The following is a 16,076-nucleotide window of genomic DNA, read 5'->3' on the forward strand; positions in this document are numbered from 1 at the left end:
TTTCTGGAGACAGCAAATGGAGAAAAAGTTAAAGACTTAGCGTATGGCCCAGCAATTCCACTCCTAAGGATATTCCCAAAAGAATTAGATCCACACAAACTTGCACACAAATGTTCATAGCAGCATTATTTATTACAGATAAAAAGTAGAGACCACCCAGATGTCCATCAACGAATGAATGAATAAATAAAATGTGGTCTATCTATACAATGGAATATTATTCAGCCATAAAAAGGAATGCAGCTCTGATACATGCTACCACAGGGATGGATCTTGCAAACACTATGCCAGGTGAGAGGAGCCAGACACAAGAGACCATATGGTGTATGATTCCATCTACATGAATTATGCAGCATAGGCAAATCTATAGAGACAGAAACAGAAAGTAGATTAGTAGCTGCCAGAGGCTGGGTTGGGAGAAATGAGGAGTGACTGCTAATGGGAATAGGGTTTCTTCTTGGGGTGATAAAAATGTTCTAAAATTAGATTGTGGTGATAGTTGCACAACTCTATACAATTATACAAAAAAACATGAAATTACACACTTTAAAAGGGTACAATGGTTTGGGAATTCTAGCTCAATAAAACTATTATTTAAAAAAAATAAAAAAATAAAAGAGAGAACCCATGAGGTAGCTGTGCACCAATGAAGTACAAAAACCAGTTCTGGAGAACCCTACCCCAAATCTGCCGTGCTCTGACAAGAGGCCCCAGGACCCCGGGCACATGTTTTCTCCTGGGCTCTCAGTTACAGAAGGCTGTGTTTCTGATGCCATTCTGCTCACATCATAGTGAAGTGGCTCCCTCAGGAATTGTTGACTCGCCTTCTTGCAGCCTCGCCGAAAGACCACCAGACTCAGGGTCCGAACACTGTCGCCATGCCTCTCACGATCACGTCTCACTCTGAGAACCCACGCACATCTGGACCAGAAGGTGGGAGCTCAGCGGAGAGCAGCCATGCCACAGCTGGCCGGCGTCCTAGGCTGTAGGCAGCAACACTCAGTGTGTTATACCGATCTGATACTCGCTCTTGGGATTTTTCTTTTTAATTGTGGTAAAATATATAGACAAGTTACCATTTGAACCATTTTAAAGTATATACTTCAGTAGCATTAAGCTCTTTCACACTGTTATGCAACCATCACCATTATCCATTTCCAGAACTTTTTCATCACCTCAAACTCAAACTCTGTACCCATTAAATGATACCCCCTACCCGTTCATCCTGTCCCCACTGCTGCTAGCCATCACCATTTGATTTTCTGTTTCTATGAGTGTGACCATTCTAGGTGCCTCATATGAGTGGAGTCATACAGCATTTGTCCTTTTGTGCTTGGCTTTTCTCACTTAGCATAATGTTCTCAAAGTTCATCCGCATTGTAGCATGTGTTGTAATTTCCTTCCCTTTTAAGGCTAATACTGCATTGTATGTGTATTTTGTTTATCCATTAACCCACTGACAGACATCTGGGCCGTTTTCCCTTCTCTACTATTGTGAATAATGCTGCTATGATCATGAGTGTACAAATATCAAGTCTCTGCTTTCAAATCTTTTGGCTCTATACTCAGAAGAGGAATTGTTGGATCAAATGGTTAATTCTATGTTTAACTTTTTTTGAGGCTCTGCCTTACCGTCACTCTTGGGATTTTTTTACAGGAAAACAGAAATAATCAGGCAGATGGCAGCAGGAGCTGAAGTTGAAAATCTGTACCTAAAGAAACACCGAGAAGTGGTGGCCGCGCCAGGAGCAGTGCTGGCAAGACGAAGTGATGAAGTAGCAGAAAGCGTGACGGGCAGAAGCCGGGGTAGAGAAAAGATCTGCAGAGCAGCAGGAAATAAAATCTCGCATGGTCGCATGAAAAGTGCGAGACAGACGTGTGCAAAATAGCTGGTGAATGGGGGAGCACTAGAGAATACTCTCCTGGCCTCCTCTTCTGGAGGACGAGCTCAAGGACACATCTGCCAACTCCAGCTCCAAGTTTGGTCAGCTTCTCCCAGGTGTCCGTGAACACCTATCTTTCTCACAAATCCCCAATATCTCGAAATATCTTGCATTAATCTTTGCTCCTTGCAATTCAAAGAACGTCACTGAATTATCTGATGGCCAGTTAGGCAGCCTCCAAAGTCATTAGCTACTTTCAGTCTGTTTCCTCATCTGCGAAGTGGTAATTAAACACCTCACAGGGTTGTTTGAGGATGAAAAGAGACTAAGCATGTTAACAATGCTTGCGATAGCATAAAATGCTGTGCATGATAGTTACCATGACCTTCAGCCAGGAAACTATGTGTCTGGAGCTTCGACAACCCTGACCCAAGTGTCTCCGATGTCAACTTACCGAATGTTGTTGTGATTGGCCTTGGGCAATTTTTCACAAGCATTCCACAGAGCCTGAAGCCTTTTATCTTGCTCCTGGATGCTGGGAAATTAATAGGAAAAGCCACGGATTACTCATGAATCAATGAAGTTTCACTGGCAATCGTATTAACTAGTCATGGTAATATTTGAGAAGAAGGCGCTCACCTTGTCACTGACCATATCCATAAGCTATGATTATTTAAATGTTTGGTTACTACTATTCCCCCCTCTGTGTTTTCTTTCTGTCTTGTCCTGTGTCATTTTAATAAAACTTCCCCTGCACAAGTCACATGTCCCAGGTGGGGCAGGAGGGCAGAGGCTAGACACTTGCTTTGAGTAGGCAGGGTCGTGATGTTTTTAGCAGGGCAATTCTGGCACGGAAACCACGATGCTTGATACCTGCCAGGGAGTTCAACTGCTTTTACACCATGGTGGTGGCATGTTGTCCAGTTCAAAGGATATTTAACAGACGCTTAGTAAATCCCTTTTGAATAAGTAAATTCTATGCACTCAATATGGACATAAGGAAATCTGACCTTTCCAGACATAACTCAGAGATGGGTAAGTCCCATGGAGCAAAGGATTCTCCCCTCTACAAAAAGATTTGCTCTAAGACTTTCTTTATTTACAAGACCTCTGAGAATGAAAAGAAATTACTTACAGGACTACACTTTTTATATGCTTTTCATGAAAATCTACATCAAGGACTAAGGCCTTATACTCAAACAACCTTTTCTCCAGAAAATTTGAAAGGAAAACACTCTCTGGGAGATGCTCCAGCTCTGACCCTTCACCTAGTGCCCACGGCAGGGTGGGGGCCATCACCCACACGCTGGTACCCAGAGGGCCTCCCACAGAACCTGACCAGGGAGACAAAAACCTTTCCCTCAGTTCAACCTTAAGGAAGAGGTAAGCATTGTTCAAACAGAACATCTGCTAGGAAACTGACGTGAAAACCAAACCTCCCATTTAGAGATGTCAGGTAGTCATAATCTGACCAAGGGCTGGTCAAAGAGGGTTTTCTTTCGGGGGGCCATGAAGACCCAGCTGAATCCTACCTGTGATCTTGCGCCGATTATGTAATCTCTTCAAACCTCACTGTCCTCATCTGTAAATAGGCTCAATAAGAGAACTCCCCCCGTAGCGTCAGTGTGAGTGGTTTAAAAGAGAATCTGTACCAAAGTGCTCAGCTCTCTATCACGGTCAGCCTTTGCAACGGCCGTTGCTGCTGCCTCCACTCTTGCCTCCACCAGTGGCTGACATGGCTCTTGTGGCACCAAGTCTATTCGCTGTCCTGCTCCACAATCCTTTCGAAGGGGAAAGGGTCGACACTGCCAAGAACTTCATTCCATAAAAATCAGCAAACCTGTGCCAGTGCGTCCTGTGTATCAGACACTGACCTAGGGGCTCGGAAGTGGTCAGAAGGTCGTTGCTGTCGAAGCTCACAGCCTAATTGGCTGCACACAGACTGCCACTGGCCAGGCCTTCAGTTTTAAGCGGAGAGTGAACACAGTGGACACAACAGATCGTGACGTCAGCTGCTTCACCTGGGGTCGTCAGGCAGGTCTCTCTGAGGTTCCAGGTAAGGTGGCGCTCAAATAATCAGAAGGAGCCCTGGGGCAAAGGTTGTGGGGACAGTCACATCAGAAGGAACGGCCAGTGCAAAGGGGAAAGCACTCCCGTCCCAAGGGAGGCGCCCTAGGATTGACTGGAGCCTCAGTCTTCTTGCATCTTCCCTCAGCCATCTCTAGGCCTCTGGGCTATTCTGAGCCTTCATTCTGAATGATTCCAGCATGGAAGCACTTAATGTATGTGGCTCACAAAGATGCGTTCTTTGAGTTTCAGGCCACCTTGCGCTGTCCTGGGGATCCCTAACTGCTGTTCTTGCTCTTCCTTGGCTCCACTTCCGACTCCTGGATGTCCCATTGTGCGGCAGAGCTGGCTGGGTCCTGTGGAGTCTGCCTGAAGGGCAATCCTCTGTTAGCATCTGTGTGGCTCTTTGCTGAGAGTCAGGGTCATCAAACATCAATAGTTACCAACCCAGTAGTAGCCTGGGGAGCTTTGAAATAAGGAGCCCAGACCAATTAAACCAGAATCTCTGGAAAAAAGGTCTAGGCATTGGTATCTTTTAAAAGCTTCCCAGGAGATTGATGTGCACAGAGGGTTGTAAAGAGCTGTTCTAGACAACATTAATTTCTTTAGAAAATTGTGACCTTCATGGCAGCCACCGTCATTGCTGGAGTCTTCAGGCACGACACGCATACCCTCCAGGGGCAGAAACAAGTCCTTGTTTTCCCTTGGTTCCAAGACCCTGAGCTCTGTGGTGTTAGGATCATTGCTATTTTTTCTTGGAGGCGCACCTTTGCAAAGAGGTGGGAGGAGCGTCTCCTGGATAGATCCTGAAGGAGCAGGCTGTCCTCCCCTTCTCCAGCTTTATGTCATCAAGATCACTTGGCCATTCAGTAAATAAAAGGGCCAGTTTCCATCAAAGGATATGTTTCTTACTTATCTTCATCCCCACCACAGTGCTATTCGAGAGAGGCACCAAGTGCCACGTTAAGCACATGGGCTCTGGGACCAGACTCCTTGGATTCAGATCCTCCTTCTGCCATTTATTCGATGGCAAGTAACCTGCCATTACACACCTGCCCTATGACTCAAATTCCTCATCTGTAAAATGGGGGAAACAGCACAACCCACTTCATAGGGTTGTTGTGAAATTACATGAGTTAAAAACATGTAATGAGCTTAGAACAATGCCAAGTTTAAAAACCACACTCAACAAATGGTATCACTTATGATTATTAATATATCATGGAACTCAACGCTCCCTCTCCACAATGAGATATAAGAACACGGTATATTTAGCCAGCCTTTAAAAATGCACAATCTCTATTCTATCATGGAAAAAAAAAATAGCATTATGTAACTGGACTGGAACTACTTTCTCTAACTCAACACATACTAGCCTGGCTTTACTTGCAGGTCAGCTGGGTTCTCTTTCAGCCTCCAGTTCTTACAGAAGCAGATACATATTCCAGTGTTCTTTCTGACAGGCTAAGCCGGCTTCTCTTTATGATTAAATCCCATGACTAAAGAGCATCCTTTCATGGGCACCTAGCTGAGTCCTGTTCTCATAAAATGTTCTCCCTCCTTCATCTCTTTTTCCTGGATCGACTCTACCACCCACACTCTGGTGCCAATTCTGTTTCCTTACTGGCCATGCCCATTTACCCAGTACAAACCAATTCCCCTAAATAAGAGCATTTACTTATGGCCAAGCCTAATGCACACATTGAGTGAGGAAAGAAGCCAGGAATCAAAGAGCAAAACCACGCTTGGAGCCATAATAGGTGACATGGCTGTGGCTTCGCTGGCTTTCCATATTTCCCCTCTTCCCACCATAGGACTAGCATCTTGGGTGTTGTTCCTGTCGCCTTTCCTGCTGAGGCCCTCTCCCTCAGGGTTATCTTCACAACGGGAACGGTGTCCACAGCCCTAATGTTAGCTTTTTATATTAGTTATTAAGTAGTTGTTGTTAAAATATTTTTAACTATTACAGATATAGGTAAAGACCCCTGTGACCACTCCCTTGTCCTCCTTTTCTCCAGAAAGAATCACTACCATCTGACTGTGTGAGCCCTTCCAGAACTTTCCTTTATACATTTACACATATAGAGAGGTACTCCCCAAACTGTATTGTTTTGAGTGGTTTTGTGTTTTCCTTTTTACAACAAGTGAATATCATGTGTGTCTTGGTTAACTTGCTTTATTTCACTCAACAATAAATCTTCACACCTTTTCATGTTAGTGTGAATAGCTCCATGTTTTGTTGGTTTTAACTGCTGCAGAGTATGTCACAGTATAGATACCACAGTTTGTTTATCCACTCCCCACACCCCCCACCAATGAATATTTTGTAACATTTAGGCTTTTGCTCCTCCAGCTAATGATGCATTCAATAGCCTTGCACGCGTTTCCTTGGGTATGTGCTAATGCATGTATCCATGATAGATACCAAATAGGATTTCCAGGCGGGAATTCCCGCCCGCCCGTTCTCAGGAATTTTTTTCACTTTCCCATTCCCGAATCCCGAGATACAAACTGTTTTCTGTTCTCCACAATGAATCGTTTCCACAAAGTGATGGCAGATACTACCAGCCACCTGGGTTCAAGGAGCCAATTTTCCCGATTTCCCAACCAATTTTTCTCAGGATTCGGGACCGGAAAAGTGAAAAAAATTCCTGAGAACGAGCGGGAATTCCCACCTGGACACCCTAATACCAAGAAATGTAGCCGCTAGATCAGAGGTTACAAGCTTTTATAATTTCAGTAAATACCTTCAAATAAACTCCAACCCCCAAGACACTCCAAAATGTGGTATACTCACTTGGAAGCCTGAATCCACTCGTCATAGAGGTCAAAGGTCATAAGAGGTTCTGGCAACTCTCGGAGGTAAGATTTCAAAGCTCCTGGGCACGAATACAAATTGGCCATGAGCCACTTTGACATGGCAGAGACAAGTTCCAGCAGCCAGCATTACTCACGTGGGTCACATCTGGGATGAGCTCCCTGACCCAGACAAGACCAAATGGCAGCTTCCCATGTGAATGGAGCTAAGGCTCTGGCACAGCAATGGGACCTGGGCTGACAACTGCACTGGCCTCCTTGCCTCTTATTTCCCACCATCATCTTCCCTTCTGTTGGCACACTGGGCAGACCTTTCTTCAAGGGGCCAGAGCAACCAGGCCTCCCATTGGGACCCTAAGTGAACACATCTGACGCATGCAGGGAAGCCAATACTCAAATGTCCGTGACATGTGGTCACACACCCTGCATGCTCACCCCTTCCCCATGAGCTTCTATGGCACAAGGGACCACCTTGCTGAGGGGCCGTGGGCACGCACCTGCGATTGCGTGGGGGTCTGCCGAGTACTCCTGCACATCTACCACACAGCAGTCCAGGGCGGCTTTCAGCTTCTTCAGCTTGGAGGCAGAGGGGGCTACTCGGAAGAGTCCCTACCAACAGGACAGCGGGTCACGGGACAGCACTGTAACTCAAAGGCACAACAGCAAAACCAACGAAGACAGGAAGTCTACCCACTCGCTTCCTCCAAATTCTATTAATTGCGTTTTCCCAACGCCAGTTGTCAACACTGTAGCTGCTTATTTGCTAAATGGCTCCTCCTCTAGATCAGGAACCGGGCCTTACCCAACTGCTGTGTCTCTAGTGCCTCATGGGGGGTGACTCATTGTTCTGTCTCAGTATTCATTGAAAAAAATGGAACTTGGGCACTCTGACTTCTTGTTCTTGTGCATTTAAGATACATTTTAGAGAAGAATTTGACTGAGACCTGGTGAGATTTGGGGGGGGGGGAGGGTCTAGGAAGTTGGAGGTGAAAAGGTCTACAAGGCATGTATGTGTTGGGAGGCCCAGGGCTATCCTCATGAACCAAGTGAAGTCTGTGTCCTCAGGGGAAGGGCAGACTGGGGGTGGTTTGTGAGGAAGTCTTCGACGCCTCCCATGTTCCATTCTTAAAGTCACTTTTGAATCACTGTCATCTTTTCCATGTGAACTACATTTTGTAGTACAAAATCGAATTAGGAAGAGAAAGAGAAGAGGACAGGGGAGTGTGGAGAGGAGACCACTGCAGGTCAGAGTGGGAAAGGAACCCCTAAGTCACAGACTGCTAAGTTAGACATGAGTTGAAGACCTACTGGTTTCTGTTTCACCCTCTAAGCTCCTTACATTCTGTGAAGCAACCCACAGATTGAGAAACAGACTGGCAGAATATGTCTTGCTCCTTTAACCATTTATGGCCATTCAGATTTTTCAATTCCTTTAGATGAAAATGTTCCTGGTCTGGAATACTGAATTTTGGGTCTGCTAAGATTGTTAACTCCCTTCTCAGTATAGGGTATGTCTGATAAACAGATGTCCAAAGCTCTTTGGCATATATGTAACGAAGCTCCCGAAACATATTTGGACTAGTGTATAAGTAAGGCTGCTATGATAAAGAGAGCAAGCTACAGCACACATTAAAGGAGTGGGTTAGATCCTCATAAAAACATGTCCTAGCCGTGGAAGAAGAGCAAGAGTATTCAGTGATGAACAATGCCAAAGAGAAGGAGGTAGAGCTGTCAAATATAAGCCTTGAGATCTTTGACTGTGTAACTGAGAAGGCTGTTCCACTGAGAAACGTATAAAAACCAGAAGGAGAAGGTGATTGTTAAAATAGCTAGGGAGTCCAGATTTTTGGCTGTTAGAGAAAAATCTGCGTGGAAATGCTGAAGAAACGGCAGCAAACATGGGAGTGGAGCCCAGAGGAGGGGTGAGGACCCGGAATCCTCACTGAATTGGAGGTGAAGCTCTAGAAGAGGATGTATATGCCACAGGAAGGGTTTGAGAGAGGAGAGGGCAGGGCTGGGTGGCGGTGCTGGAAAGATCACCGCAATGCTGCTGACAGGAGTGGGGTGGGGGGAACCAGGGGATTGACGGTGGTGCTAATTTCAAGGATGCCTACAATAGCAACTTCACAGGCAGCGACACGGCCAAGGTGGCTGGGTTAAGTCATGGGACTGGGCAATCTGGGAGTCCCTAGGGATGGCTGAGGGCTGTTTTAGCCCAGTGGTGGGAGCAGAAGTGACACCACAGGAAAAAGCAGAGCAAGTGAGTGGTGGCAAGGATGCAGAATCAGCAGATGTTGAGAGCTATTTTAAGAAACTGGGTAGCACAAAAAAACAAAACTAAAGAGCTTAGGGAAGGAATATGAGGCTGTACTTGGGTTGAAAGATTTTTTTTCTAGGCTAGGGGAAACCTGAGTATATTTGTTACTAAAGGAAATGAGCTGATGCAAAGCAGGGAAAAAGCAGAGCTGAGGCAAAGCAGTGAGAGAGTGAGTTCTGACGAGAGCCAGAAAGGCCTGGACAGAGCTGATAGAAGAGTCAGGTGACAAGATGGGAGATGCCAGATCATCTGACATCTGTTCTTCAAGAACCAGTTTATACTAATTAGAAATGTACAGATATTGATATACGATTTGTATTTCTTTATGTAATAATATTGTTATAGTTGTATTTAAAAACATTCTTTATCTTCCAGAGAAACTTACTGAAGTATAGATGAACTGTTATAGTGTCAGGGATCGGCTTCAAAATATCCAAGGCAGGGGTTGGTGGGCGGGGGGCGGGGCGCCAGGAAGTGGAGGTAGAGATGAAACAGGATTGAACATAAACTGGGTGATGAGGCTCATTATCTTATCTTTAAGTGTTTCAGTTTTTCCATAATTAAAAAAATGATAGAGAAAGAAAAGGCCTAGTTCATCTCAGGGTTCATGAAACTGTCCCTCAGGGACTGCAAAGATCTTTTTATCTTGTAATTGATAACACACATGAAAATGCCTGGCACTTAAAAGTAGTCAGAACGTTCATTCTCATTCCTTTTGAATGGCCAGCATCCAGAGCAGGCCTGACATAGAGGAGACGGCCATCACATATGTAAACATTCATTGGCTTCCTCGTCATCTGAAGCTCTCACAGTTTGCTTCATATGACTGCCCTGGTGCTGGCTTCAAGGCCGTAAGACTGTTTGGTAGATGCTAGACTCATCTCCCCCAGTAAGTTCACAAGCCCCCATCTCCCTCTTTTATATTCTGCTCAGTAATAAATGCATAGCATGCTCTAAGTAAATATTGATTGGCTGATCAGATTCAAGGAAGACGGAGTAAAAATTTTCCCATAGCTTATAGAAGAAACCAAAGATGAGGTCTCTCTCCCAGGAAATGATTTACACAGCAATAAAAACAACTGTCGTCAATTTCTCATAGACCTTTTTTAACATGTGGCTCTTAAGAAGTAATTTCTAATGTCTCCATCAATCATCATATTTTCAGGATCTCTATAAAAGAATTATGATAAAAAAGATTAAAAGGACTATTTTTAAAATCAGGGATATTATGAAGAAGACAAAGAAGAATGAGGAAAAGGAAGGGGGTAAGGGGGAGGGGGAAGCAGCAGCAGCAGCATGCCTAAACATGTTAAATATGAAGAAAGAATGGCTGGAATGTGGCCTTAAGTTCCTCATGGCCAGCACTATTGGTTTCCCACAATCCTCCACTTTCCTTGTAAAGTGTAGGCTCATGGGGAAGAGTAGGACCAATATGTGTTGTGCAGGAGAGGGGGCTGTACAGTATCTTGTCATGTTTGGATTTGTGGGGCCCAGGGTGAGCATGGTCATAGGAGAGGAGAAGATCCTCAGGCTGCGTCTCATGGAAGAGGGGCCCTGTTAGAGGCTGGGTTTGGCTGTGCCCAGACCTACCTCCTCCTGCATCCCGCATTCCAGCAGCATCGTCACACATGCCTCAATGGGGAAGGCAATCTCTCGGCCACTGATCATGAGATGTTCCTCTAGGGGCTTCCCGAAGGAAGGCTTCTCCACCCAGGCCTCTGAGGGGTGGAGCAAGAAAAGGGTCAATGAAAAGGGTTCGTGAGGGTCACTCATGCTGAAGTATTTTGTTCCTCGTCACACAGATTCTCCCAAGATTACCAAAGACCTGGAGGCCCAGCTGAGTCTCTATTCTTGTAGTTTTGCAGCTAACTAGTTGTGTCCAGAGCTGCTGGGCTTCATGTAACACACACACACCCCTCCACATACGTCCACGCACAACCCCACCCCCTCGACTCATCTTCTTGAGTGGGTAGTGTGTGTGTGTGTGTGTGCGCTTGGCTTCACTGCAACTGGACCAAGGTAACAGCTTGGGAAGTTCTAGCAGCTCATCTAACCTTGACCTTGCTGGGTAGAACATAAAGGTGGGTAAAATACAGGGCATTGGACTCATCTGGGAAGACAAGGAGGCTCCCCGCCTTCCCCGTCCAAGTAAGGTTTGCACTTACCCTGCTGTGCTTTTATCTGAGGCAATACAGCCTGCAAGAGTGTCAGTGACTTCCTGTGGTACTCGGCTTGTACTTCTATGAGCTGAGAAAACACAAGACAAGCGTTACCCTTTGCCAAAGGGTGGGGTGCACAGGCTGCTGTGCCATGCAGGGTGCTTGGCATGAATGTGCTGCCTGAGTCACAGGGAAGGTGGTGGAGGCCTCTGCTCCCTCCTCGCTTCACTTAGTCATGGGCATACTTCCTCCTTAGCCTCTGCAGCAAAGGAGTCACCATAAGTGGGAGTTTGGGAGGTGGAACCATGACCGATTAGGAGAACCACCCCAGGGCTGGGGCTTGACTTAGAGAGTTTGCCTTCGCGGACATCCTAACTTACTGAGCAACCCCTCCTCAAAGGAAAAGGCAAAAGTGAGAGGAGCAATGATAGGAAAATAGACATGGAAAACACATTTAGAAATTCATTTGCCTATAAGAGCTAAATGCCATTGGTCTGTGTGAGTGTGTGTGTAGACACACACATACAAACTGTTTTATGCAAAGTGAATGTATGCTATCACCGATCAGAAAATGTGTGGCTTGATTCACAATCCTCAATTAGCTTGGAGGTAAAATTGCTTTGATTATAGTGACGCAGCCCAAAGAACACATTCTTTCAATAGGTTCTATTTTGGCCATCCCACTACTAAAAAAGCTGCTGAAATGTTGATAACAGCAAATGAAAACTTGAGAACAGTAGTTGCTTCATTTATTTTTCTGAACCCTTCCCCTCAAAAATAGGCACCTATGAGGGAAGGGAAGTGAATCATTGTTTAAACGCTTGGTATGGAGGGTAAGACACTATCATGTCCAAGTAAGACTAACATGGATTTAAAAAAAAAATCAGAATATTGAAATAAATGGTACACAAATGACAATTAGGCAATCTAACAAGGCTTGGAGTGTCAATAATTTCATTCATTGAAAAAACTCTAAAATTGACTATGGCCTTCTCAAACAAAACCAATGGACTATACTTGAAAAAATATTACTACTTTAAAATAAACTTTCTAAGCTGGAAGGAATGCATATCAGCTCTTTTTTAGGGTAAAAGGAACTTCTGTGCACTTCTGGTCCACGCATGAAAGTGCTGGAAGACTGCTAACAGCCCACAGCTATTCCACATACTCATCAGAGCATTTTAAACTTTTGGGGATTTCCCTTCCTTTTTCTTTGTCTTCCTTCCTTATCATTCCATCACTTCCCTATTTTTAATTTGTATGTTTTTCTCGACTCAGATATTGTTTTTCTACTCTCTACATCCGCTTTCATTGATGAGAGGAAGGCAAACAGGTCACATCAATCATCGTTTACCTACCTGTCATAATCTTTGGCAAAAGTCTAGATTAAAAACAAATATGTGCTGGGGGTGGGGTTATCATCCTCTTTCCAGTTTCCTGTTTATCATACACCAGGGATTCTCAATCTTGGCCCTACTTCCATTTTGGATAATTCTCTGTTGTGGGCGCTGTCCTGTGCTTTGTAGGATATTTAGCAGCAATCCTGACCTCCACCAGCTCGATGCCAGTAGCACTCCACCACCAAAGGTGATAGTGAAAAATGTCTCCAGACATTGAGAAATGTCTATTGGAAGAGGGAGCAAAATCACCCCTGATTGAGAACCACGGCCATAGATCCCTGAGTTACAATAACCTTCATGGATGAGGTTAATTTTCATTCTTAGGTTTTTGGGGAAGTCCATACAAGGAGAAATAAAAGGCGGGATTTACCCACAGGTAGAACAGTCAAACCCCCACTATTTCCTGTGACATGCTCAACCAAGGGGCCCTCACTTCCAGGTCCACATTTCTTCCTGTCCACACCATGACTCTTGCAAACAGACTATAAGGAGTCTCATCTTTCTGGACTCTTACCGTTTGAAAGTAGTTTGCATAGTCAATTTCTTTGGCCACAAAACTGTACATGTCAGCCGAGAGCTGGTCCTGTGGAAAGTAAAATGTACAACCACGGTAAAATATAAAACATGAAAGAATGGCTAACGTATGGGTCTAGACATCAGAGAAGAAAGAGCCTTAACCATTATTTAATCTCATTTTAAATAAAACAACAGATTACAAACTTTGCCATGGACATTTCCGTGTTTCCCAACCACAGCTCTGGAGAATGAGTAAGCATGAAAAGAACACCTGTGCCAGTGGTTTCCCCAGGAGCCACGTCTAGAGTAGGAAAGCTGGTCTGGGGCAGTGATGTGCAAATTACTTCCATATATCACTAGTTTGTGCCACCACTGTGAAGCAATGTCCAAGTACAAACTGTGTTTTTGTTCATTCAGTCGTATCTTCTCTTTGCTTAGTCTACTGCTTTGCTTTCCTTCATTCTCAATATGGATTGGTTGATCACAAACATATGAGAAGAGACCCACCGATTTGGAGGTAGTTGGTAAGACAGGTGGGCAGGGGAAGAGCTGCTGATTCAAAACTTGGCAAAGGCTGGACTCATCCAACTTCACACCCAAATTTCATACTGTTAACAGTCCCAAGCCTTTCCGTTCTCCCTGAGATTACAGGCCATGAGCTAATGCTGTCTGACTCCAGAATGCGATCTCCTCCGAGAAGAAGAGTTTCAGTTCTATAGGAACACCCATAGCAAGGTACAATAAAAGTATTAGGTTGGTGCAAGAGTGATTGTGGTTTAAAAGGTCAAAAATAATTGCAAACACCGCAATTACTTTTGCACCAACCTAATACATTTTGAGCAGGATACAGGCTCTGTCACTAACCCTATGTGAGCATAGTTTCCAAACTCGTTGGTGTGTCATATATATATATATATATGTTCTCTAAAGTCCCTCCCTGTTTGGTAGCCTCAGGCAGGAGATCTTTAGAACAAATGCTAAGTTGAAGAGAGAAGAGTCTATAACATTTGGGTTGAGATAAACGTGACAACACCTGGAAAGGTGATCCAGGTGCTGAGTGAATTAAAGCAAGCAATCCACACTTCAGGGAAGAAGGTGTGGAACCTCAAGTGTTTTGTACCAACCCTGTAACATCCAGCCCCTCCCTCGAGCTGCCAATTAAGCCTATTCTTAGTGAGTGTGATGGGATGCCAAGAGCGATCTGTTTCCTTTTCTGGTATCCTTGACAGGCAAGTCATTGCGGGGACATCCTTAGAGTTCTTGTACACCAGGTGACAGAACCACGGCAGAGTTAAAGGGGAAATCTGTTCTCTGGAGAGCTTTCAGTACAGATTAGTCAATGCTACACTTGGTCCAGTTTCAAATAAGGAAGAAAGGGGAAACAATGAATTAATATTCATTCAGAACCGTCTAGGTGCCAGGAACAATGTCACACAGAATTCTCATCTAAATCCTAGGTAAGTGTTGAATTTCCAGCTTCAGATGAGAAGCTACCAAGAGTTCAAGGATTTTATGTGTCTGTCCTCCGCTGTCTCAAAAGTTCTTCTCATAGGAGGGGGCTTAATTTGCTGAAAGAACAAAGGAAGAAATGGAGGCTCAGCAGTGGTAACTTCCCAAAAATAAAATGGGCTCTAAGCCCACCCAGCTCAGCTCTCTCTCACCAGAGTATCTCTGTAATGAATGCCTCTGCAGGGCTGAGAAGTCTATCAAAGGTTCGAGAGAAAGCAGTTTGGTGAGGAATCGACCTCGTCTGCCATCCCTGCATCAGCATATTCAGGAGACATCTGTCACTGGCCTGGCAGTCATAAGGGAGATAGTTCACGTCAGGGAAAAACAAAGGACTGAGTGACAGAAATGGCTTTGCAGGCAGGGGAAAGGAGGGGACCCCTAAATCCCACATCAAAAACACCTTCAACGACTCAGCATTCGAGCTTCACCAACAGATGGTTTTAGAGAAGTCAGACGGTGTGTGTCCTTAGGAACATTAAAGGATTTTTAATGGTACAGTTAGATGACTGCCTTATTAAGTTAACAATACGAATTCCAAATAAGCCACACGGCCAGTGAGAAATAAAAATGGAAACTATATATCAAATTTCCATTTATCTAAATCATTAGTGACTTTTCTTTACAAAGAGAAAACAAACTTTCATTAGTAATCACCAAAGCAAAATGTGCTTAAAAAAAATCGTTTGCTTTCTGATTTTGCAACTAATCCACACTCAGAAAAATACAAAGTAAATAACCAAATTCACCTGTAATCCCAATAGCAGAAGTAGCAGTTATAAATGCCATGATGCGTCTATTTTAATCGGCACATATTTTGTATGATTGCCAGGCTTATAAGAAATGGGGCCAGAATGTTTTATAGCTCATTTACTCCTACATAAACATGTTTTCTAATGGACATGATATTTAATCTATGGATGCACTATGTTTCTATTGTTGGATATTGTGTTTCTAACTTTTCAAATTATAACGACATTTGAATAAGCATCTGTTTATACAGATTTGCACCCATCTCTTGATTATGTCCTTAGGATAACTGTAAAGTTAATTCTGGATATATAATTCCTTATAGTTAAAGTTAAAAATTTAGAATAATAATAATAATGAGTTGGGACATTAGGGATTTTGACAAATACCGTCAAATAATCATCAGAAAAATAAATCATGTATGTTTTAAGAAGTAATCCGTGTTTTGTTTTCCACAATAACCTTTTAATTTTGTTTAATTCTCAATCAAATTATAGAAGAAATTTAAATAATATGTTCTTAATTTGTATTTTGTTTTATCAAGAGTTTAACTTCCTTCTAGATTTATTGTTTATTAGTGTCATCCATTGTCAATTCCTTGTCAACATTAAGTGCCCCTTTTCCTATAGGAGTCTTCACCTATTTCTTATGTAAAAGAGTT

The 16,076-nt window shown here is 43.9% G+C and overlaps 1 protein-coding gene across 6 annotated transcripts in view; it reads right to left on the minus strand.

The window, feature by feature from the left end:
• Positions 1-16,076, minus strand: part of ARHGAP44 (Rho GTPase activating protein 44) — a 170,696-nt gene that overhangs the window by 26,456 nt on the left and 128,164 nt on the right. For all 6 annotated transcript variants that reach the window (XM_081027057.1, XM_081027058.1, XM_081027054.1 and 3 more), the window contains exons 8-13: positions 13,158-13,226; positions 11,250-11,331; positions 10,675-10,802; positions 7,265-7,376; positions 6,748-6,829; positions 2,338-2,418 (exon numbers count right to left, since the gene is read on the minus strand). In XM_081027057.1, the coding sequence (XP_080883183.1) occupies positions 2,338-2,418; positions 6,748-6,829; positions 7,265-7,376; positions 10,675-10,802; positions 11,250-11,331; positions 13,158-13,226 (554 nt within the window). The remainder of the gene's footprint in view (positions 1-2,337; positions 2,419-6,747; positions 6,830-7,264; positions 7,377-10,674; positions 10,803-11,249; positions 11,332-13,157; positions 13,227-16,076) is intronic.

The sequence above is a fragment of the Rhinolophus hipposideros genome, assembly GCF_964194185.1.
Source record: "Rhinolophus hipposideros genome assembly, chromosome: 20".
Lineage (NCBI taxonomy): Eukaryota > Metazoa > Chordata > Mammalia > Chiroptera > Rhinolophidae > Rhinolophus > Rhinolophus hipposideros.